This window comes from Zeugodacus cucurbitae, chromosome 2, assembly GCF_028554725.1.
Source record: "Zeugodacus cucurbitae isolate PBARC_wt_2022May chromosome 2, idZeuCucr1.2, whole genome shotgun sequence".
NCBI lineage: Eukaryota > Metazoa > Arthropoda > Insecta > Diptera > Tephritidae > Zeugodacus > Zeugodacus cucurbitae.
The window spans coordinates 48,893,824-48,920,031 of NC_071667.1; the positions used below are offsets into that span (position 1 = coordinate 48,893,824).

The 26,208-nt window shown below is 34.6% G+C and overlaps 1 protein-coding gene and 1 long non-coding RNA gene across 3 annotated transcripts; one reads left to right on the plus strand and one right to left on the minus strand.

Annotated features, from left to right (window-relative positions):
• Positions 1-9,262: 9,262 nt before the first annotated feature.
• LOC128924114 (uncharacterized) lies at positions 9,263-10,570 on the minus strand. Its single transcript, XR_008472798.1, has 3 exons — positions 9,964-10,570; positions 9,538-9,886; positions 9,263-9,470 (listed from the first exon to the last, which is right to left on the minus strand). It is a non-coding gene; the product is annotated as an uncharacterized LOC128924114 (long non-coding RNA).
• Positions 10,562-23,070, plus strand: Capsl_2 (calcyphosin-like protein). Of its 2 annotated transcripts, none has more exons than XM_011196278.3 (6): positions 10,562-10,643; positions 21,712-21,860; positions 21,963-22,082; positions 22,160-22,217; positions 22,334-22,546; positions 22,717-23,070. In XM_011196278.3, exons 1-6 carry the CDS (start codon positions 10,602-10,604, stop codon positions 22,816-22,818), a joined length of 684 nt encoding a protein of 227 aa, XP_011194580.1. In that variant the 5' UTR covers positions 10,562-10,601; the 3' UTR covers positions 22,819-23,070. The 2 variants fall into 2 exon arrangements, with proteins under 2 accessions (XP_011194580.1, XP_011194581.1); XM_011196279.3 differs by lacking the exon at positions 10,562-10,643 and adding an exon at positions 19,093-19,325.
• The last annotated feature ends 3,138 nt before the right edge of the window (positions 23,071-26,208 follow it).

Here is a 26,208-nt window from a genome sequence, read left to right on the forward strand (position 1 = left end):
CAAAATAATAATGGCCTTTAAATTAACTATTGTTATGTTCAAACTCATCATAATTGGGCTTAGAAAGATTGGAAAGAAGAATAAATCGTCGTTATTTCAATCTGTTTACGGACATTATAAGTTTTTGTTCTAATTATAATGGCTGTTGAATGGCAGTGAAAAAATGAACTGTATTAAATTGCTTAATAATTTGCTTAATAATTTGCTTTTTTCCTACACGATTTTTTTTTATATGATTTTATTCTTATAGGTTGAATGTAAGGGTTGTATGGGGGGAACTGTAACGACAAATCATGTTCAGCTTGTTTATCACTTTCTTACAATTTTTTACAAAGCCTTACTGAGAGTTTTGACGCTCCAACTGTGACCTTAAGAAGTATTTTATTTTTGCGCATCATTGCCATATAATGACAATTACTGTTCTATGTGAGCTATAGGACCTAGTAGTCTGATGGAGCTAATTTTTTGGCTATGTATTTTAAATATTTTTCTAGATTTTTGGTGAAAATTTCATAGCGATATCTCAACGGAAAGTATTTATGACAGCGCCTTTATACAAGCCGAACCACTGTCCATTGTAGGTATATGTATGTGCTTGAAATCATAAGCAATTTGATAGATATGCATCGATAAGTGTGACCGGTACATAGCATGTATTTAAAACATTATGTCTTTGGAGGATACTATAATTATGTTTTTATGTTCTATGTAATTCACGTCCTTTGTTAAAATTTAAACATATGCGCTTGGATTTTGTTTTCCTTACAAATATTATGCCACATCTCCCTCCTTCCCTCTTACTCTCCTATCTAAACTCAAGCCACTTATTGGTGTGTGCGACAAACGGAAATTAATTGAATTCAAAATCGAAATGTCACTTTAATGCTTCAACAACTGCCAAACAAGTGACTCTTATTCGTTCTTATTTCATGGTTCGCATTTACCGCTTCACTTATCACTACGGCATTAAGGCACCAGCAGTATGAAAGAAGAAATAGAATCTCGTACGCCATTTTTTTGGTTAAAACGTCGAACATATGTGCGTCTGATATCTGTAAAATTAAAATAATTGCTATTTCTTAGAGCGCAAAATTAATCCAAATAGCTGCGGCATCGGCTGACACCGACAGTCCCATGCAAATAACTTCGGCATTCAAACGCCAGATAAACGTTCGCATGTACATATCTACCATGTGCCTACATACAGTTACAAACATACAGATATTTGCTGTTATTTAAATTTGCCTGAACCTTTCAATATCTTTAAAGCGGTTTATTCGGTTTCCAATATATTTGTGTGTACACACATATTTACTTTACTCGTATTGGAACAAAATTGGGTTGTCTTTTTTGGATGTATCAGTATAAATAAGTGTTTTCGATTTTGTTATCTATACTTCCTAGCTTGTTGAAGGTCGAATATTTTTTCTCTGTACACATTTTTTTCGAAATGGACATCCTTTGCTTTCATACAAACTCTCAAAAGACTCGGCCATTGATTAATAATAACATGCACAGTTACTATTGGAATTGACAACGCTGCTCCAACCAAAAATTTTTTAGACTCTTTAAATTTCTGTGCGTATTCTAGAGGTCATGTTCTGCAATTCTGATCACAAACTGTAATGTAGAATTGATTCAAATCTGGTTTCTAGACGACCAATCATATGCAGCTGTGAAAATAGAAATATGGCGGAGATATAAGCAAATGAACTATAGGATCGAAGTAGTCAAAAGTATTTACACACGGCGATTTAGCCTTTATCCTTGGATTTGGTTTGAGCAAGAGTAGTAATTGGATTCTATTGCATTCGTAACAACATAACTCAGCCTTAAAATAAAAAAAATTTAAATAAAATGCAGAAAACAAAGAAATTATCGATTATAACTATATCGGAGACTGTTACTAAGTTTAAGACTGAGGTTTCGGTTTCGGAGTTAGTTAAAATTTATAGCATTTGATGGGACACGAAATATTGCAAGGACAATTTAAAGATAACTGGGCGGAAACCTGTGATAATTCAAAGATAATGCAGAAGATTAGTAGGAACTGTCATACAAAATCCCACAATCCTGTTAATATTGCAGCAGCATCGAATCGGCATATTGCATGAATAGTCAAGGATGCTACACTGCTCAGGACATTAAAAAAGTTAACATAAATACCTCCGTTGTGGAGCCTGCAGTGGACAAGTTGAAAAAAATGATGTAGTTTTTCAAGAAGACAAGGAACTGCCGTAACAATTCAAAGAATTAACCACACCATTCCGTTGCTTTAATTATTTTTTCAACGGCTCGGTAGCTCGGTTGTGCATTGATGAACAAATGTGTTCAACAAAAATGTTGACAAAATTTCGACAATATATGCCCGCAAAGCCCCATAAATAAGGCATGAAACTTTTTGTTCTTTGTGGCTAAATGTAAATTAAATCTGTGCCTCTCAAATTGCTTTACCACGTCATCTAAAATATCCTACTGGTACACTTTTGACCCACTTTTAACCCATTTTATTTTCAAAAGGTGTACGCCTTCACAGGAGACTCCCCACCAAACCATTACAGCATATAGATAGTGTCCACGTTGAACCCTTATAATAACATTCTTTGGGTCTTTGAAAGTTTTTGCCTAGATTTTATTGTTTTGTAATTTTTGGATTTTGGCCGTTGACCCAGTGCCACTGTCAACCGAATGCAAGTACTGTTTTCGATATTAGAGAACATTACCGGAATTGGGGATATTTTTATTTTCATACCTGAAATTGCCGGGAGCAAAATGGGGTTATATCGAAAGGGCGTGGTCATTATTTGTTTTTGGTGATATCGAAACTGCGAAAGGACGATCAAATGCCTTTGCTTAAGAGCAATGAGTGTATATCTCTTCATTGCCTGGGTAAACTCCTAGCTAAAAATGGGGGAAATACATAACAGAGAAGAAAATATGATTAATCTACATCAATGAAGAAAACATAAGTAACGCTGTTGCTATATTCTACCTAAGAAATATATTTTACGGGAATTTTGTGCTTTCTGAGAAATTTCATGTTTAATTTGAACCAGGGACCGTAAATAATGATTATCATTCCGATTTTTAAGTAAAAAAAATCAATCACTTAGAATCGTCACACAATCAAAGGATAACGTCATTGTACCATCTATCAATTTCCACCATGATTTTTTAAATTCAGATTTTTATGATTTTCATCACCGTTAATGATTAATTTTGAGTAATTTGTAAAAAAATCATAAATAATCATTATTTTTGAGCAAAAAAAAAATAAAAACCATAATTAATCATTATACGAGTATATGATTTTTATATTTTTTGCTCAAAATAAAACATACTTTTGTTTGTTATTACGTTTTTTGGTACTATTTTTTCATGTCCTTTTAGAACATAGCTGAGGGATCAAATATAAGACATGATTTTGCCACAGCCTAAATGAGTAAAAAATCATATCTCAGGAGACATTTTCTGAGAAAATTCTGTAGATGGCGATGGGATAAACCTTTGCTTCGAGGCAGATATCTAAAGGTAAAATGTTTAACAGTACTGAGAACTTGAAATGTTTCACACATAAACAACGAAAACACCTGTCACACACTTAGGCACGAGAAACGTTTAAGAAGTGTTAAATATATGTATATGTCTGTCCACTTTTGTATGAGGAATAAAAGAATAAAATGCAAATCAGCATATTCTAGAATTTCATGAACAGAATTTTTCTGAACTTTTTCGATTTTCTTCCATTCTTTCTACTGCAATTTCAAACACAGCTTCTTTCAACACACGTAAAAGAGAACGTTTGTATATTTATTTATTTCACGTTCGTTAACTTTAGTTTCACAAATATTCAATAGAATTTCACTGTAAATATAGACGTGAAAACTGCTATGTTCCAGTGCAGTGTGTCCGAGTATTTATGCTGATTGGAGTTTTGTTTGGATTTGCGCTCACAAACAATTGGAACAAACACTGTGTAAACATTGCGCAGGTATTCAGCAAATAATTTCTAGCACCAGTGTAACATGAAGTATAAAAAACAAGAACAAAAACTATAATAGTAAGCGAACACACTTGTACAGGTGTATGTAGGTACTGCATATATAAACAAAGATTGCTGTTATAAGAGCACTCATACGCCATGTCGCACCAGCGACTCTGTACATTTTTGCGTGCGTGCTGTTAAAGAATGTAAAATTGTGCACATACATATTTACTTACTGCGTGTGGGCGGGTGTTTCGTTTAAGTTTTTTCGGTGTCACTTTTTAAAATCGAGCCAGCGTAACAAGAAAAACAAACGGGACGTTGGAGAAAATACAGAAAAAAGTCGGGATCATTCGAGTAGACAGGAAGCAGTGAAGCCCAACGTGCATTGAAATGGCCATATACCCTTCTTTGCATATATGTATATGCATACATTTGTTTACACTTGTACCTTTGCAAGTGTGTATCCAGATGGATATGAGCCTTGTGTGTTGGCGATTGAAAGCGTGCCGCATTGATATGCCTCTTCCACAAAAGACAAAAAACAACAACAAATTCAAATTGAATTTCAATCAAATCTAAACTAAGGCAAATAAAGGAGACGGTCGGCGATAAAAGCACAAAAAGATGGAGGTGTTGCTCACGCCTGCGGTAAGAGTATAAGCTACAGGCATACTATCTCAAACTGATGGCAATGATAGCAGGGAATGAATTAAAAGTTTCTTTACCAAGGCATCCTATTATGTAAATGAAACAATTATCTTAAAGAATAACATGTGCTATGAAATAAAGTAACGATTTTAGATGTTCACAAGAGATGTTAGCGTTAGAATCTGCAAACCGGTACATTGCTTATAGTATATTTATCGAGCTTTGATAAGTCGAAATCACTATTTCTCTATTTCCTATTTCGTCACTTTGAATCACGCTAAATCTAATATAGTAATGTTCAAGACTTTGGGCTATGTCCCCAACAATATCAGTTTGTGAAGGCAAGCTTCAGGCTGCAAGAAGAAAGTACTTGTAAACAATAAGGGGAAAAAGAATCGTAGAGACATGAAAAAATTGCGGGAGTTGCAAAGTGCTAAATTAACCAGGGATTGGAATCCATAACTTTTTAGGCACTATTTATATATTGATATTATCGATGCTACGAATATTAAATAGTTTGGATTGAATTCAAGCGCATGCAAGCTCAATATCTACAATCTGAACTTAGGGTTAGGTGAGTTTCAGAAATTGAAAATAAGGGTATATTTTCAAATTTTTATTTTTAAATATATACAATCATATATTTCATTTAAATAATTTATGATTTCAAAGAAGCATATTTAAAAAGTTTTCTGAAAAATTTTTAATTACAAATTCCAAAAACTCAGTTGGTTCCTCATCTCCCATGACCTGTCCACAAACAAAGCTCTTGCCATGGACAGCTTCTTTCATTATTGTTTCGTCCAAAATCAAAAACCAAAAATATTTCGGTAGTGCATGGATAAATTTAGTTAATGGACGAAGAAAAATAGAAAATATTCAAATTTGAATTTTTGACAGAATTTTAACCAAACAACTCACGTTTTTGATAAAATTTTCGGCGTAAATAAAAAAATCGAGAAAGCCTGTCCAACGACTTACAAAATTGTGTTTTGACATAAACGAGTTTTATATTCAAACTGACGTTGCCTGATGGGCGTAACTTCCAAAGGGTATATCTCTTAAAATTTTACTCGGATCGATTTGGTATTTTTGGAAAATTTTGAAACCCACATAACTCCTAAAAAATTCACTATGATTCAACGGGTAAATTTTTAAATATTGACATTTTTTTACATCATTCCGCAAAAATCGTTCGAAATTATTTTATTTTTGTGCCACAATATAAACTGCAATAACTCCAACGACAAATATTTGATTGAATAATTTGTCAGAAACCACCTATTTGATGTCAAATACCGAGATCTACCGAAGAAAAAGATGCTTCTTATCCAACAATAGCTGTATTCGATACACTAAGCTTTAGAGAGTAGCAATTCGAACATATTATATTATATGGTCAAAGAGATGGGCAACACAGAAAACGTCTTTCGGAAATGAGTAGCATGGCCACATACCCTTTTCTTCGAATTGAATAACTTACTTCGTTATTACTTTCAAATAAAATTTATTGACAAGCGATCAGTACTTAAAGATAGCGAGCAGATAAGTCAGACATAAAACGGGCTGCTGGCGATGGGTTGTTATTACTTGTAAACTTTATATACATGTCAACTAGTGTACATGAATATTTTAATACAACAACAACTTTTTTAAGACTTCGATTAGACCTCTAATTGCAACCAATGTCGCATTCTGAGATAAATAATAGATTTTAAATCGCAGAAACGCTCGTTCTATGGCAACTCATTTCTTATACCGTGATTTTTTGCATTTTTTACCACACATAAATCCTTTTACTTAGTGCTAAATAGAATGGTAGAAGATTTACCGGCACTTCGATGAGGATATGTTGTGTGCATATCAATTCCACCAAACACTGACATACACATTTATAATTATGTGTTTCGTATATACATACTTATGTATGTGTATGTGTGCTAAAACATATGGAGGACTCTGTGTAAGCAAGTGCTCAACTCAATCAGTAAAATCTCTTCACTTGATTGATCAAAAGAAAGCAGTCATTTCGTATTTAGAGTGTCAGAAATTGCAAAGGTCCCTTCATCACCCACCAAACTAACAGCCAGCCAGTCAGTCAGCCATCCAATGTCAATGCTACACATGCACTTACATCCCTGTGTATCGTCGACCACCGCTTTCACCCACCAGATTAATTTGCATGCTCAACATTCCCAAATGCTTGCACACTCGCTCGCCAATATCGCTGCCACAATATCTCTCACACTTCCTTCCTTCTTCACTTGGCTTCGCTGATGTTTACTGCTTTGTGGCAGTTTGTGTCCTTACAGTTCACGGCGATTGACAGCGAGTGTCAAATCGTCCTTTCACACCACATCGTTTCTACCATATTACTTTTGTTGTTGCTACTACTGCTGTTGTTGTTATTGGCATTATTGCTGCTATTAAGGTTATTTGTGCTGTTGTTATTTGTGTTGTTGTCACTGCTACTGCGATCTGCGTTGTAATCACCAGTAAGTGCTGCTGTTGGCTGTCTGGCTGCTGTTTGTTGTTGTTAACGGGCGCGCGTTGTCTCGCACCAACTGATGAGCACATCGAACACATGTAATATCAGTATATCGATTGTAGGTATGATTGTGTGTAGCCGTACGTGTATCTTGATATGCATGTGACAGATTTATACACAAATGTCTGTGTGTTTTGCTTATTTTTTACGAAAGTAAATGAATTTATATGCAAATAAGCAAAGTATTTTACTTGCAATGAACGTCGCTTGCCACTTGCCTCACATCTGAGGTTGCTCTTTCTTTGGTTGATCGCTTTAAGATCTTATTTTTAATTTCATTCACTTTCCTTCGCACATTTCACACAAAAAGCTTCAATTGAAAGTGCTGTCACATTGTCGTGCCTATAGATATAGCAATATACATACATACATACATATACATATGTACAGACATGCATTTATATGTGTTTCATTCCTTCCTTCCTTCCTTTGACTTCAATGTATCTATTGATTTAAAGAAAAACTTTAAACTCATTACTAGAACTTTGCATGGAGTTTAATATTTTTTAGGGTTTTTTCGACCGACACTTTCACACAACGTCGTTCTAATCAATTAAGAGTTGCAAGACATTTCGGCAAACATTTATAATGTTTGTTCAACATTTATCAGGGCATATTAAGGTATTCAAAGCGTTATAGCAAGGCATTAACATCATTTCACATTCTAATATCACGAGAAGAGACAAATGCATGAGAACCCATTTCATAGCATTACTTAACTAATATGATATGATTCCTGAGGCAGTTTGAATAGCTAATTATATAGCATGATTTGTTCTCATTGTCAAAAGTATATAAAGGAAGAAAAAAGGGCAATAAAACATTATTTCAGGCTTACTCGATATGTACTCAGCCTAGAAAATTTCGAAATTTAGTTCTCAGATTAGTCTAAATTAAGCTACTCATTACCCAGCGCTGATTCAACTTCTTTAGACAGTTTGAAATATATAACCCTTCTGGAGATCTACAAAGTAGAGCTCCATGCTGGCAATAAACACCTCTTTTGACTAAAATTTCTGGACGGCGAGTGAGTTCTCTGATTTTGGAAACAAAAAGAAGTCAAAGATAAAAGAAGTCGACCAATTTCGGCGTGGCAACAGTACACTTGTGAATCGGTGCGTTGTTATAGTTGAAAAGCAATTTTTTCTTCCCCAAATGGGGTTGATGTCAGTGCACCTGAACGTGGTTCAACACGCAACTATACTAAAACTTCAATTTATGACTGTGGCCATCGAAAGAGAAGTCTACGAGTCCAATTTGGCGAAGATTTAGATATTTACAAGATTAAGTTAAAAATAATATTTCCATACATGTTGCATAGAGTCAATCTTTCCGTTTACCTAAGGGTACTTTGGAATACCTGAAAAGGAATTATGTTTTTCGGTACCATTAAATTTTGAACAGAAAGTGGTTTAGACCTTGATCTGAGCTTCCATAAACATACTATCAATAGTTCTCATTTGAAATTATGCACTTATGCCAGTGTTTATTCCGATCGTCCAAACACTTCTCGAGCCTTTGGCTCTCTTAGCGATTTCTCATTTGCTTGTAAAACGGCAGCCCATTATCCCACTCATGTCCGAATTAAAATGGGCGGAATTTTAATATAATTTTTAATTATTTTTTCAGGTCATGAGTTAAGTAGAGGATATAAAAAAGCTATATCATGAAAACTAGAGCTGATAGAGACAAACTGGTTACAGATTCAGCGCGCCCAAATTAACTAGAATGAGTTGATAAATTCAAAGAAGCAAATTGAGTGTTGGCCTGTGGAATAGTTATTTATAAAAATTCTCTAAATTACATTTAGATTAAAGTAAATGCAAAGCAAAATATGCATAACAATATAATTCATAAGTATACAATAAAATTATAGTTTATATATTTCGGTCTAAATTATTATGTACATTACAATATTTACCTAACTACGCCTTTATATACTATATAAATTCTCATTGTTTACTCACAAACCTAAATTAATGTATATACTAACACGTTCCAACGGAAAAATATTAGCTTATTCTACTTGTCGGAATTCTACCCACATAAGTTGATAAAAAAATACTAGGTCTCTTTGTAATCACTCCAATTAATTTATTTCATTAGTAAAGCATATACCTATACATATGTTGATATGTGTGTAGGTATGTATAATATTTATTTAAATGCATGTGAATAGATTATTACACATATGCTCAGAGCTGATATGTAAATGTAATTATGCGTAAAAGAATATGCCACCTGAGTGCCAATGTCCCCGCCGGAGTACATGCGGTGCATTCCAAGCTAAAATGAGTTAATAGTTATTTATACTTATAATTGTCGGTATTGTAATTATATTTATACAAATTACCTTTTTGGAAAGATTTTAGACCCCTTGTAATAGGGGTCGATCTAAACCGATATTGAATACTTTATATACGACTAAAGACGATCCGATAAGTACTTAGTCACTATCATATGCGCAAATTACTACTGTGTGTAGGGCATTCTAGTAAACAGCTGGCGCCGACACTTCAATCAATTCGCACTTGTTTTACGCAATATAGGTCGGTGATTCGGTTCTAATTTTCGGAAAGGAAGTCGCTCAGTGAAATGTAAGAGTGATTGGACGTGATATAACGTGACTTTTCTCATTCCATGGGGACCGTCGTAAATTGGTCTGACAAGTTGCAATGTGGTCGGTGTCGATTTTTGAGGATCTATATACAAGAGTGATAATCAATTAGTCTATCTTGTAATGTTATCAATATATTATAATACTTATTTTTTAAATTACCAATTTGGTGAATACAAAGAGTTCTTTTAGCTGTAACAACCGGGTCTGGTTAGTTTTGGAAATCCCCTTATGTACAAAGTAATACAAGATTCACACGCACACTTCGTACCAGCGACTCAGTGACAATATTTCCTTATTCCCGTTGTCATTTCCGTGACTGTGTGCGGCGTTTGTTGTTTTATGTTGTGGCTCTTATTTATACACTTGCCTCGTTGCTAACCACCGATGGGAACTAAATGCGCTAAGGAAAACACAACTGTAAAAAAAACGTATGAAGACGAATGGGTGGTGGTAGAGGTGGGCGGACGTGGTAGGCTCAGTGAAATATGAGTTGTGTCATGCAAAATAAAGGAAAGTCCTTCCGCCTTGAGGTTTGTTTAATTTGGTGTGTATTTTGTTTTTGTTTCGCTTTATGTTGCTATTTACTTTTGTTTTTGTGTTTTGTTTGTATTTTTTGTTAGCCTTTTCGTTTTTTTGTTTTTGTATTTATTTTTGTGTGTTTTTTCCTGTCTTTTTTGTTTGTACCCTCAATTTGGTTGGGACTGAACACTTCCGTATCATGAACGCATTCCCTTGTTGTTGCACGCATTCAATAATTTCGACATTTAATTTAGTGTTGATTCGTGTGTTGAAGCGAAATGTTACAAATAAACCGAAATTCTTTGAAGCGCCGAAGAAAGGTACAAGTCTCAGTGAAATGTCTCAGCAATTTTCAAAATACTTAATAAATTTATTTACAAAACATTTTTGCTTGCTCTCCGGCGTGGTTTACATAAATTTTACGCTAAATTTAATGCGAAAACAATTTTGTCTTCAATCAAGAAAGCGTAAAATGTATTGAATATCAATATAAGCGGAATTGTATTTAATATTAAGGACATTTACTAGAAAAAAATTATTTTTATTTAAAAGCACTGAGTGTTTGAAGTGATTTTAAGTGCGTAAAAACTTTTCAGTAAACATTTATTTGAGCTGAAATATTATAGTTATTATAGATTGTATGCATGTGTGTGTATATGTGTGCTAGTTAGCTACTTTGACTCTTGACCATTAATGACGCTCCGTTAAAGGCCGACTGAGTTCAATTACTTTTTGGGGGCAATGACACTAAATGTCCTACGTGGCCAGCTCGTTTACATAAAAACACCCATATACATGTATATAGGAAGTGTATGTATAAGTTAATTATGATGTCCAATTGGATGTTAAGGAAATGGTAATAAATACATAAAGCTCATTTGTGTTTTGAGTATACATATGTACAAAATGTTGGTAGTTCTGAAAACAGATAATGGGAGTTCAACACAAATTCAATTGTTTATCACTTTGGGACTATCGCAATACGCACGAAATATCGATTATCATGAAACATGTTTTGAGTTTACGTCAATAATTTTCTATGGTGAAAAAATTTCACTTCTGAAAAAAAAGTTATCTCTTTTATAGGCGATCTATTGTGACAAAATTTCGTGTTAAATTACAAGAAGAATAATATTTGAAAATTAGCAACAGGGCACTACTGATTTGCAAGTGTTCAAATTTGCTATTTTTACTCAAACCATATCAAAATTTTTATATACATAAAGTTAAACCCGAATGGTACATAGATATTTCTACACATAATTAGTATTTTGTGTATGATAGTCCTCAGATTTGTGTTTGAGATTATCAGAAAATGGAGATCTGTACGACTTTTCGCTAAAGGTTTTATACAAATTTTTTTCGTTACAAAGCTCTCTCTGTAGTAAAATTCCTCGCCCTCTTGTTAAAAAATGCTTTTATAGAAGTTTAAATTGTATTCAAAGTTCGGAGAAAACCTTTAAAAATGCATATAAATAATTTATTGAATTAAGCAAATGTGTGGATCTCTAGGGTATGCAGTTGGCAATATGCAAATACTGTGCTTATTGACCTTAACGATTCGTAGCATATGTACGCGCTTCCGTAAGTGTAACGTTGTTAATACGAGTACTTAGTGAATTTACAAACAATTCACAGCTAGTTGTCACCCTATACGAAATTTGACTAATGTATGGAACTAATCTTTAACAGTAGAAGTAAGTTAAAAAAAAAATAAAGAGAAATAATAAAAAAATATTTAACATCAAATTCATTTAATTTAAAACTATTTATTAATTGCTAGCTGTTTTAAAACTTAATCTAAAACCTTTGGATAAACATTTTTTGATTTTTCCATTTTGAGTATGAATAAACAACCGGTGGGAGTACAAAGAATCAAATTTGAAATTCAAGCAATGCGATGGCATACCAGCTGGTTCCAACGAATTTATAAAGTCAATTGGATAAGTCATTGCCTCAGCTTGATTCATAACAATTTGACAGCTCAGCCCCCATCTTATAGAATTCATTTGTTACAAAAAATGTTATAAATGAAGAACCGCTAGACCGATTTTGTGCAAACTTCACATAAACCATCTACTTAATAGTCCGAACAAAGCTGAAATATTTGGTTTGGATAGGTGAGCCCGTTCTTAAGTTATAAGAAGTTATAAGAACGGGTTCACCTATCTAATTTTTATTTATATATGTACATATATTCGAGGTTACCAACATTTTTTTAAAGAAAAAACAATGAAATTTCAAATTTAATGTGAATATTTGTTATCATCCATAAGAACATTATTTGATATTTATTTTTTGAAGATTCTCTCTTACAAATGTTGACCGCGGCTACGTCTCAGATGGTCCATCCGTTGAGTTCATTGTTCGATGACTCGTTGGATCATTTCTACTGGTAACTGGCGAATGACACGCGGTTTGCTCCAAGTCCTGAATCGAAGCGGGATTATCCGTATACCGTTTGGACTTTACATATTCCCACAGCAAAAGGCTAACGTTGTGATATCACACGATTTTTGTGACCAATCGACCGGCCCAAAACGTTCAAGCGTTCTCTCAATAAATCCATTGATTGATGCGATGTGTGAGAAGTGGTGCAGTCTAGCTGAAACCAAATGTCGCCGAGATCGCGAGCTTCAATTTCAGACATCAAATAGTCTGTTATCATGGCGCGATAACGGCGACCGTTCTCACCAGCACCATTTTGGAAGAAATATGTACCGATGATTCCACCAGCCCAAAAACCTCAACAAACTGTTGTTTTTTTCTAGATGAAATGGTAGCTCTTGAATATCTTCAGGTTGCTCTACGACCCAAATGCGGCAATTTTGCCTGTTTATATATCCATTGAGCCAGAAATGGCCTTCTTATTTTGACCATAAGTTGAGCGAAGCCCTCGAAACACATTCTTTATAGAACGTGAATTTTCATAATGAACAATTTCAGACGTGAGTCTTTACATGAAGAAATTCCAAACAAAACAAAAATAACGGGACAGCTTGACCCAACTCAGTCATGATCTGTCAAAACAAAGCTATTGAAAAAATTACCTCTAATTGGATCACCCGTTATATTAATTTTAGCTGCGGCCGAGCTATTCAAATATGCCGGCGAAGAGCTAATAAGGAGCATGCATCAGCTTCTTTGCGGAATATGGTCGGAAGAAAGCATGCCCGACGACTGGAATCTCAGTGTACTCTGCCCAATCCACAAAAACGGAGACCCCACAATCCGCGCCAACTACCGTGGGATAAGCTTCCTTAACATCGCTTATAAGGTTCTATCGAGCGTACTGTGTGAAAGACTAAAGCCCACCGTCAACAAACTGATTGGACCTTATCAGTGTGGCTTTAGACCTGGAAAATCAACAACTGACCATGATCCCGTGAAAAGAGGATCGACACAGACCATCTATTTGTCGACTTTAAAGCTGCTTTCGACAGTACGAAAAGGAGCTGCCTTTATGCCGCGATGTCTGAATTTGGTATCCCCATAAAACTAATATGACTGTGTAAGCTGACGTTGAGCAACACCAAAAGCTCCGTCAGGATCGGGAAGAACCTTTCCGAGCCGTTCGATACCAAACGAGGTTTCAGACAAGGTGACTCGCTATTGTGTGATTTCTTTAACCTGATGCTAGAAAAAATAGTTCGAGCCGCAGAGCTAAACAGAGATGGTAAAATTTTTTATAAGAGTGTACAGCTACTGGCGTACGCCGATGATATCGATATCATTGGAAACAACACTCACGCCGTTAGTTCTGCTTTTTCCCGCCTGGATAGGGAAGCGAAGCGAATGGGTCTGGTGGTGAACGAGGAAGGGACGAAATATCTCCTGTCATCAAACAAACAGTCAGCGCATTCGCGTCTTGGCTCCCACGTCACTGTTGACATTCATAACTTTGAAGTTGTAGATAATTTCGTTTATCTGGGAACCAGCATTAACAACACCAACAATGTCAGCCTTGAAATCCAACGCAGAATCACTCTTGCCAACAGGTGCTACTATGGACGGATTAGGCAATTGAAAAGTAAAGTCCTCTCTCGACGAACAAAAACTAAACTCTACAAGTCTCTCATCATTCCCGTCCTACTTTACGGTGCAGAAGCGTGGACGGTGTCAACATCCGATGAGACGGCACTAGGAGTTTTCGTGAGAAAGGTTTTGCGGAAGATTTATGGTCCCTTAAACATTGGTAACGGCGAATACCGCAGACGATGGAATGATGAGCTGTATGTGTTATTCGACGACATATGTATTACGATCTCGTAAGCTTTAGTTGCGACTATACAACAAATATAATAAAAACTCAATGCACAACGATTTACTATTAGGTTAGTAAGCCATGCATTTCCTACAAGGCGCTATTATTTAATGCATGCATGTTTGTTTTTATTGTAAACGAGCGCAGCAGTGACGCACAAAAAGATTTCCGCTATTTATCAATGGGCTCATCAGTCATTGAGCTGGAAATTAATTGAAAATTTTCAACAATTCCCATGAAAATTAAGTGAAAGAGTATGCGAATCACAAATGAGCTGAACGCGAGCTCTACAAACACACATTCTATAGGTATGTATATATGTATACAAATTAACATACGTATAGCGATATCAATAAGAACACATTTGTATAAAGATGAGATTCATTCAAGTGTAGACGAGCGTATACAAAGCGAATACTCAATGGGTTGGGTCGCAAATCAAGCAAACTTTGGCGCTACGCGATGCAACAACGCCAACAACAATGGCAATGTGTAATTGCAATTAAATAATACGCGAGTGATACGACCTGAGTGTATGTCTGTATGTATATATGTGTGGATGTGTGGATATATCAATGCATAAGTTAATAAGTAATAGTACATTTAGAAATGGGTACTCAACAGCATTTGAATACTTGCCACTCGCTGACTGTTGCATGTCAATATCCGTAGCAAGTCAGTTCTGCTAAAAGTGTACGTACATATGTCTGTATGTGTGTACATTATATGTATACTCGTGCTTGAAGTAACTTATTCAAATTTAATAGCTCACGCTCAACTCATTTCCGTCGCTTTCGCCTTTACGTATTTTTGTTTTTTTTTTTTGTGGTAATTGCACGGGAGTCGTTTGCGAACGTAAAATGTCAATTGGGACCCACTGTGCTAGCATGTGGGTGGCTTTGAGTCAGAGGTGCGGCGCAGAGAGACGGTCGGGTGAAATGCTCTATATTTGTTGTTATATCACAACTCCTACTCGCATACTTATTTATTTGTACGCTCGTATGAGAGCCACTTAGATAATTTTCAATGACCTTATTGTTGTTGTGTTTTTGCATATGTTGTTTTACTTTCTTGTTTTTTTGTATGCATTATTCACCGGCAATACATGTCGTTATTTATTCATAATCATTGCACGATGTACGGAGCATTGAATGAGCGAGTAATGCAGGGTATACAAAGAGCAATGTCAAATTGGATGAGTTATATGTAAATTTGAAAAGAAGAGGCGAAGAAGCGTTAAAAGAGCACGAATGAGTGTGAATGTCACGCTACAATGCGGAGAAAACGCATATTAAAAGTGCTCAAATCAATAGGCGCTTCTTTAATATTTATATTTTAATGCTAAAAACTATGAAATATTATTTATTTGCTTCTATGTATATACATACAGTTAACGACAAAACAATAGGGTCACTTATTCAGATTTTCCAAAGGCAGTTAAAATACGCCTTAAAACGAATTAATTCAAATGTAATAATTCATTTTTTTTTCTTTGCTTATGAATTTAATATCTTATATTAAAATTAAAAACAGTTTTCCACATAGTTTATAAAAATTAAAATCTGGGTTGTCATCAACATCTCATTGGACATAAAAGTATTGTTAAAATCAAAACAGATACTTAAACTCAGTAATTATTATATCTTATATGTTTTAAAATTAATATTTTGAAGAATGTGTTTTTAGTTTTTAGCTTCTATAAAGGGTTTTGACATATATTTCACTAAATCGAGGAGTTTCTTTTATGAAATTGTATATAGAGCAACTTGTACGTCTTTCCATAAATCAGTTTGGTTTTGCTTTGTTTTTTTTTCTGCATAATCTGCTTCTTGACTGTTTTCCAAAAATTTTTTATAGAATTAGAAAATGATTCCGAAGGTGTATTTGGGACCATTGTCTCGCTGATATATTTAAAGATTTTGACTTACAGGTGTTTGTTCATATTTTTCCTAATTCAAAATATTGACCTAACTTTAGGCCAAGAAAAACACAACTATACCATAAGACATCTGCCTCTATAACTACAGTGGTATATTGCGGATTATGAGGAATATTTTTTGAATTAAAAATTTTAAAAGCCACTAATAATTTCCCCAAGAACTCAATAGTTATCGACCAAGCATACTAAATTATTTAGTTCAATTTATATTTTTAATTTTGTCCATAACTATATACACATATAGTGTATTAATCCATAGAACACATTAATACTCAAAACATTTTGTTAAGTATCCTAATTATTAGTTTTCCGTAGACACTGCAGAAAGCTCCTTTTTGGGAGTATTTTGTAAAAAATTTTGTGCACGAATAGAAATAACAGAGCGATTGATTAAATTTTCAGAATGTTATTTTAATTCTCCTAAAATTTTTTCGAGAAGGTTTTACTTTTAACATTCCCGTATTTTTGTCCGCACGTCTGTCCGAGCAAGTAATAACTTGAGCAAACTCTAAAAATACACTAAGTTATTTTTGCCAGGTAACATACACTTCCAATATAATATTTTTATACTCTCGCAACATGTTGCACAGAGTATTATAGTTTTGTTCACATAACGGTTGTTTGTGTCATCAAGAAATAAAGTTAGATATGGGGTTATATATATATAAATGATCAGGATGACGAGTGGAGTTGAAATCCGGATGTCTGTCTGTCCGTCCGTCCGTGTAAGCCATAACTTGAGTAAAAATTTAGCTATCATAATGAAACTTGGAACACATGTTCTTTGCGACCGTGAGAGGTCAAAATCAGTCCACTGCCACGCCCACAAAATGCGAAAACCAAAAACACATAAAGTGCCATAACTAAGCCATAAAAAAAGCTATGGAAATAAAATTTGGTATGAAGGATCGCACTATGAAGGGGCATATTTGGATGTAATTTTTTTGGGGAAGTGGGAGCGGCCCCGATCCTATATTATTTGTATATATCTCGCAAACCAATGAAGCTATTTAAACCAAACTTTCTGCAGTCGATTCTCTTACGTACACCACCACACTCCATGAAATGGGTTGAAATCGGATAATAACTGCGCCCACCTCCCATACAAAGGTTAGGTTGAAAATTAGTAAAAGTGAGTTAACTCAGTAACGAAAAACGCCAGAAACACTAAATTGCACTTAAGAAATGGCAGATGGAAGCTGCACTCAGATTTTTACAAAATGGAAAATGGGCGTGGTATCGCACACTTGACCGATTTCAATGAAACTTGGCTTGTAATAGTTTCCTTACATCCCAATAATATGTTGTGAAAATTGGCCAAATCGCTTTACAACTACGCCTACTTCCTATATACCAGAAATTGGAAGACAATACTTTACAATATATATGTATAGTAAGCACTAGTGAAGATATCGGTGCAGAACTTTACACAAATACTACGTTTATAGTGTGGCAGCCCCATTCTAAAAATCGCCAAATCCGACCATAGGTTTTCAAAGCCCCATAAATCGAACTTTTTGGTCAAGGCATAATACAAAATTTAAAATTTTCCTATCGATGCACAATTTTAAAGAGCTCTATATGGAACAAAAAATATAATATTAGAGTTATGGATTGCTTAAATCATCTAACAAAGGCATGCGATATAGACGTCAAGAGCCAAACAATAGCAAAATGCAACAAATAAAATTACAAAAAACGTCTTTTATCGTATGACGAAGTTTTTTTTTTTTTTGTGGATTATGGTGATTCGAGTTAGAGAAGATCCACTGTATTTCAAAATATTGTATAATTTATCGCGAACACAAAATTCTGATATATAGCAAATCTGATTACAAAATCGAAAACAGATCATATTTCCCGTAACATCTGTATATATCACTAAATTTTTGATTTATTTTAGTGTACGTATGTACAATTTTTTCTTTTGCTCTTATCGCTTATTACCCTATGCAATAATATAATTTTATAATTCTTAAGGTAAATTTAGTGAGTATCGGTACAGCATATGTTAATCTGCACCAGAAATTATATTTATAAGGCTTACCATATTCGATTACTAAATAAGTCTATTGTAATAAATAAAACACTTGCGAAATATAATCATGATACTTTAACTCCAATTAATGAAAAATTTCCAAGGTCAATACAAAAGTAATAATACATTTCGAGTACCAAAGCTTTAGTCATCACTCTTTCTATAGACACTATTTTCTTATATATTTTCCACATTCCCACAGTTTTCATTCATTAGCGCAGCAAGCATTATTTTTGTTGTTTTGGGCGCCGCTAAACCACATAAATCCATATACGAGATCTTGCGCTGCGCTATTAGTCCACACGCTTTGCCGCACATTCGTTAATTTACCGGCATAACAGATTTTATATGCGAAGATAATAGTGAGATATATCTGCGTACATGTACATATGTATATAATTATATAGCTGCTTACGTACATGCATATGTACATACGTGGGCATAAACAACCGACTACATGTGTAGCGCCGCGGTTTTGCCGGCCCCGTGTCGGCGTTGAACGCTTTCACAATCACATTTACTGGCTTACTCAGCGCTGGCAAGCTTTAGTTTGTCTTTCAAAGCCAGCTGAGTAACAAGTTCGTCGCTCTGTCTAAAAAAACCCAAAGAAATTTATAAATTTCTGCTTATTGATTTCGAATTGTCTAGTGCACAGTGTTGTTTTTCCTGCAGACAGCGCAGAAAGCAGTGAATATATATATTTTTCTAATAAATCGATAAATTCGTAAATTCGTGGGAGAAACATGTCCGAGGAAGCAGATGTAAGTAGATATATTATACTGTGTGTAATTAAAAGTTAGGAGAGTAAAATAAGAATTGGGGAATTAGTGTCTGGTTTTTAGTGCTTGGAGCAACGACCGCCACAAGCGATAATTAAATTTTTAACACTCGCACTCCTCACATATAAAAATTTTATTGTTTTCCGCACATAGAGTTCTTTTCTCACGAAACTTAAAGTAATTAAATTATTCTTCAGTTCACACTTAAAAATACATATACTCGCGTTTTAATATTAAAGTAGATTCTTCTGTACACTCGTATTTTTGCCTTCTGTAAGACTCAGATCTTGTCAGACAACTACATATGTATATGTAGCTCACCTTAATTATTTGCGGCTTTTTAGTTTTTATTGTTTTATTTTTCCGTTCTGTTTTTGTTTACTCGCCAGCATGTCAGTTGTGAGTCACTGAAAATTGTGAAACACTCATTTTCATGCGGCTACCAGTTTTCGGTTAATCTGTTACGTCGCTTGTGGTGTTGTTGTTTATTTCAAGACAATCACAGCTATTGACTCACCTGCTCGCTTTTCAGTTATTCACTTAAACCGCGACAAGTAGAGTAATTGCTGTTTCATTTTACGATGACATTTTTGGATGTAATTTTTTAAAAGCTAAATGATTAAACGTTGTAGTAGTTTTAAAAATACTGGCCATTACGTTAAAAATTCGGGGGTTTGGAGTTTTAATGTAAAATAAAAAAAAATTGCGATCTCATTAAAGAAAAAGTTTCTAAACAACTTTTCTTATTTTAAAAATGCTCGTTGGTTCTTATTTCCGACGTTGTTTCATTGTCTTACTCTTTACCTAAACTCTTTTACAAACTTTGCGAAATTTAAAAAAAAAATCCTGAAAAAGCTCTTGAACGTGAAAGTTTCTTTGAAAGCGCTTTCAATGTCGGATCTGATGGTGACTAAGAGACCTTCATAAGTTTTCCATATTTCTCCTGTTTTGAAACCGCAAACATTAGTTTTTCTTTTCTTAGAAATATTTAACACAGAGGTCTATTATCTTGCGATCAAGCATTTGGACTTAACTAGAAATATATATTAATCGACTTGGACGTGACAAATGATTGGGAATGTATGATTCTTAGCTGGTTATTAATTGAAAAGGATACTCCTGCCTATAGTCGAATAGTTAAACTGATCAACAATAATTATATATTCAGTTGGGATACGAAAAGGTATGCAATAGAGGCTGCATCCGTTTATCAATATGGTTCATCAAGTGATTAGGTATTCAAAAGCTAGATTCTTTCTATGACATCGACTCAAAACAAGCTATGGCATATATCCACACGAAATAATTTTAGATAAAAACTGGCTGTAGTTCGTAAATGTTTCGACCATATACTGCTTTGATGAGTTTACCTCTATATGAAACCTATACAATAAGTTGTCAAAAAAGTGCTGCACTTTTATACTCTCAACCAAACTGATCAAGGTAACCAGTAGAGTTGAAATAGGGATATCTGTCTATGTCCATCTGATTCTTTCGCTTACATCAGGGACCACTGAAGATAGCGGAATAAAACTTTACACAAATACTGTATTTGAGCTGTGGCATCACTTGTGAATAAGTTGTCGAAATCGGACCATGACTTTTCAACGCCCCGGATATCGAACATGAAGAACTCAGTGCCTAAGTGTAATTTTTACCGAAAATAGCGGTAAAAATAGGTTTTTCAAAAATACCGTGGGCTTTATACCCTTAGCCAGATTAAGAGAGCGTATAGTATAGAATACTATAGGGGTCAAATTGTATAGAGTACTATATTGGTTTAATAAAATTACATCAATAAATTGCGAGAGTATGAAATGTTCCCAAGAATTTAGCCCTTCCTTACATGTTGTCTTTTGCGTTCTTAAAATATGACTTTGTGAATGACTCTACAAACTATCGAATAAATTTGGAATGTTAAATAAGTTTTCAGAAAACGCTAGTAGAGTTGTAACTTCCCAGAATTAATACACAACAATCCCGTTCAACAATCACATTAATGAAACTTGTGGAGCTTTTTATAATATAGACCTTGTTCCAATGTCGACGAAGATTAAAGGCTTCTTCTTCTTCAAAGAGCTAAAGAATTTCTGATATGAATCTGTAAACAAAAAGCATTAGCTGTTCGGACTCCGTTTGGAACTTTAAGATCACTACATTCGTTAAAACAAATGAGCATTCTCTATCAGAGGTCTTAGCGTCAATATGTTTTTACAGTTTTCGGTAAAAATATGCTAATAATTTTCTTAACACCCTCATTTCTTAATTATCAATAGTCGATTTATCGTTTAACATAAACATCTAGAAATTAACAGATTGTTTTAAAGTTTAATATGTTAATTGCTGAACTTCCTCACTCCGTTTCCAGATGAGTAATCAAGACCTCTACTCATTGGAAGCCAATTTGGTTAACAAGTCGATGCGAGAATTGGCAAATGGCGAGGAGAAAGATCCAATTACTAAATTACGTTTGTTGTGTCTTAGTCGTGGAGCAACTGGTATTGTCGGTTTGGGCAGGTAAGCGGGGCGTATGCACACACTGATAATTTACGTCAAAGCGACTATAACAACAACTATGAACCAACCAAAATTACAACGCAACCATAAATTTTCCACTAGAGCATTCCGCAACATGGACGACGACGGCAGCAAAGCGCTGAACGAAGAAGAGTTCATCAATGGCATACGTGAGACGGGTTTAGATGTAACCGACGAGGAAATCAAGGAGATGTTCAAAAGGTGAGTGCAACACTAACGCACTAACAAATATAAAGAGAAGATATTTTAACAAAATACCCGACTTTCTGTTGATTTAGTTTCGATGAAGACGGCAGCGGTTCCATTAACATGACAGAGTTTCTGCTGAAATTGCGGGTAAGTGTGTGCATTGTCAGTAAGCGAAATGAACTTTATGTTAATGTTCCTGCTACTCTGGTCAATATCTACTGGTGAATTTTTTTTTATAATGAATTACCATCTACTTCCGGTAGCCACCGATGCCGCAATGCCGTCTAGACATCATCGATCAAGCTTTTGCCAAGATGGACAAGACCGGCGATGGCGTTATTACTGTGGATGACTTGAAGAATGTCTACTCAGTGAAAGAGCATCCGAAATTTCAGAGTGGCGAAATGAGTGAAGATGAAATATTGACGGAATTTTTGAATAATTTCGAGGGCGGGCGTGGCAATTTGGATGGCAAGGTGAGCTATTGAGTGGAAAATTAAATGCATTGCGTAGTTAACGGAAGCATATTGTAACTAGATTGTTCATATTGTTATATGTCTAATATACATTGCTTAAAGCCAAATTATATGCGATTGAGTATATATCTTCCTTTCACATCAATAATATTGCATGCTACTCCTTTCAGATTACCAAAGAGGAATTTGAGAACTATTATGCGACCATTAGCGCCTCCATTGACAACGATATGTTCTTTGATCTGATCATGAGACGTGCTTATGCCTTGTAAAATATTTCGCTATTATTCTAGTGTACGTTGAAGTCTCGCAGTCTCGCAGTCTCGCAGTGTTGCAGTATTTAAGAATCTTTATATTAGTTATTAGTTGTCACTTCTTCATATGTTTCATGTTGTGAATAACTCGAAAATGTATGTCCACGAAAATCTGTTTCTGAACAAATAGTATACGAGTATGTTTATGTAAATTTATTATATATATAAATACATCTTGAGCTTATAATTTCTAGCAAGCCAAAGGCGAAACGACTTTTTGTTTTAACGGAAATACAAGAAAATAAAATTTTGGAAGCTCACATTATAAAAAAAAAATATGGGACAAATTTTTGATAATTTTTATAAAAAAAGACACGTTCTGTTTAAACCGGGAAAATATTAATTATCAAATATCAATTAGATCGGTGATCCTTAATGGCTGATTGATCTATAGAAGGCATTTTTTAATAGGTAATTGTTAGAATAACTCGAAGGTTTCGATGCAATAACCTTGTAATAAAGGGGGTTTCAATGAGAGTGCTACGAGTTCTTTATTCCTGTGTAAATACATTCGATGCCATTATGCATGGAACTCGATTTCTTTTGCATGGCTACCGCGGGACATGGGCCACTCAGAATGAGAATTAAAATCATAACACTTCGACGGCCGATACTTCTGCAATTTCATTTTCCATATTCGTACGAAGTTCATCAATCGTCGCTGGCTTGCTGGCATAGATCATAGACTTGACTTTGCCATATTGGATTGCTGCCTGACCAATAACGCATATTTTCCTTATTGACGAAACTATTCAGCCAGAAATGACCCTCATCGAAGATGATTTTTCGATGAAAACCCGGACAATTTTCAAGTTGTTGCTCAGCCCAATTCACGAACATACAACGTTTTAGATCTTTAATTCTTCCATTGAAAAAAAAAATGTTACTTTAATCCAGAAGGGTATCTGAAACCCACTAACTCTTTATAGCCATCTTTATATCCATCACATCAAATTATTGCCTAAAAGCTTTTCCAAACTCTCGAAAATATTCCATATACTAAATCACACTCAAACCACGTTACACGAGAAGATTTTTCTTTATTTTCTTTTATTGCAAGACGTTCTGCCACAGCACAAACAAACTTTGTACGCTTGAGATAATTCTCGCATTATTTTGAATGTGCAGTTTCCTTTTACTCCCACAACAACAACTGCAATATGTACTGCTACATTTAGTACGGTTGCTCTAAGCACTAAATTATAGTGTGTCTGCGTGTGAGTCTGTGCAACTGAATATCTTTGCACTCAAATTCTAGAACAATCAAGTTTCGTAAAATTTGCGAAAATTTCACATTTTAACAGAAAGCTGCCATAAATGGTGATAATGATAGACGCAAGGAGTTGCTGCATTCCCACACACGCATTCAAACCTCATATAATTTAGAATTGGGTGTGCGAAATAAGGAAGAGAAAGTTGATTTTCTTAGAAAAGTGAAGAAGAGCACTAAGAACTCTTAGCATGAATTTCGAAGTTAACTGTATAAATTTGCGTGCACAAGCACAGTCGAATGAGTGCCGCAGAAAAAGTAAGTGGCGGAAAATAAATTCTACATATGTTCTAGTTTTACTTTATTATTGAAAACTTATGTATTCATTTGGCAAGCCTTTGAGTTTTGCATCTGTCTGACTAGAATGTTGTACATGGTAATTATGACGTTTGAACATGCCTTGATATTTTGCTTTTTCATCTTTGTTTTTCATCTTTTGGTCTTCGCATTTACGTAAATATTATTCCTTTTGAACGAAGTGAAGACTTTTCTTACAACTTCATCGAGTTTTTGAAGTCATATTAGATTAGTGAGACTATTTCTTTATATCTAACAAGCTGTCATATCTTATAATACCTGACATAGTAATTAACAACATATTATACAGTCGTATAAAGTCAATCCGAAGCGAGGATTATCTCTAATTCATTATATGAGTAATGAGGGAATATATTGGCAGATTTCGAGGAACTTTGGATTAGTATTGTGGTAGTTTTTATTCTGATATTTTTGAACCCACATATTAGCGAGCTTGACAGGATTACTTACAAGTTAAACTTGCTTCAATCTATCAATTTCCTTTCCTTTGCATCCAACGGCCTTGGTAGGCAATACTAAATCATCCCGTACATTATTCAATCATTTTAAGCTTAAGTAAAAATTTGCTACACATCTAACTGATCGGAGGGAGAAACTCGGTCAAGCATCCAGTATAGAATGTAACTATTTATTTATAATCTATCACTTTTTGATTTACTAATAAATTTATCGGTAAAACAAAAATTTCACTCTAAATGGGGTACTATTACTACGTGCCGTCTACTTGCAACAATACCTCCATCAAATGCCACTTTTACACCAAATTAATAGCAAAACAATTCCTGCGTATAATGCCCCCGATCTGGTAATCCCACACACACTCATAATTCAAATTTACTTTTGTTAACAAGCAGAATACTAGGCAATTGCAGAAACTAATAGTCAAAATGGCAATCAAACAAATGCAATTACACACACACACATAGAGTTGTGTGCATAACAACGAAATCTTTTCGAGTGTGCAACCTAACGGTAAACAGAAACTTTTGCCTTTGATTGCAATTTAGCCCGAAAAATTTTAAATGCCTATAATGAAAACTTTGCATTTAAATGCACATTCATGCCATATAGCCAATTGCCACCACCCCAAAACACACACACATTCTCACATACAATGCATATGTGAGGAGGCTTTTGAACATTGGCAATTGCTCGGTTACTTTTTCAAACAAACCACTGCAATTGTAACAGTACATTGGTATAAAAATTGATATATATGTATGTCTGTGCATAAGTGCATTTAGAACAACAACAAATACATAGAACACACATTTCATTGAAGTTTATGGTATTTTTGGCACAATCTTATTGAAATTGTAAATTTTGCACTGCAATCACTGCACTGAAGTTTTTATTGCGGCCATAGTTGTTGGAGTAAATTGCAGATTGCAGCTGCCTCTTTGAAGTTTCGTAAACGAAAATGCTAATCAGAAATCTCCAGTAGTAGTTCTAGTATACATATATGTATATATGTACATATGTAAGCAGATAAGAGCGTTGAAAACAATGCGGGCGGTGGGTTAAACTGTGAGGCCACTAGAGGGCTCAAATGAAGATGTGCTCACATGCATACATACATATTATGGTTGTCTGTGTTGCAGCAAAGTTTATTTTTGCAACATAATGAATATTCCAAATGCCCTGAGTAAATGCAATATTTACTTTTTATATTCTTTTATGTGGTAAGTTTATGCAACCGCTTACCATTCATACATACATATGTATGTACTGGTCTACTTGTAAATATACCTACATATCTA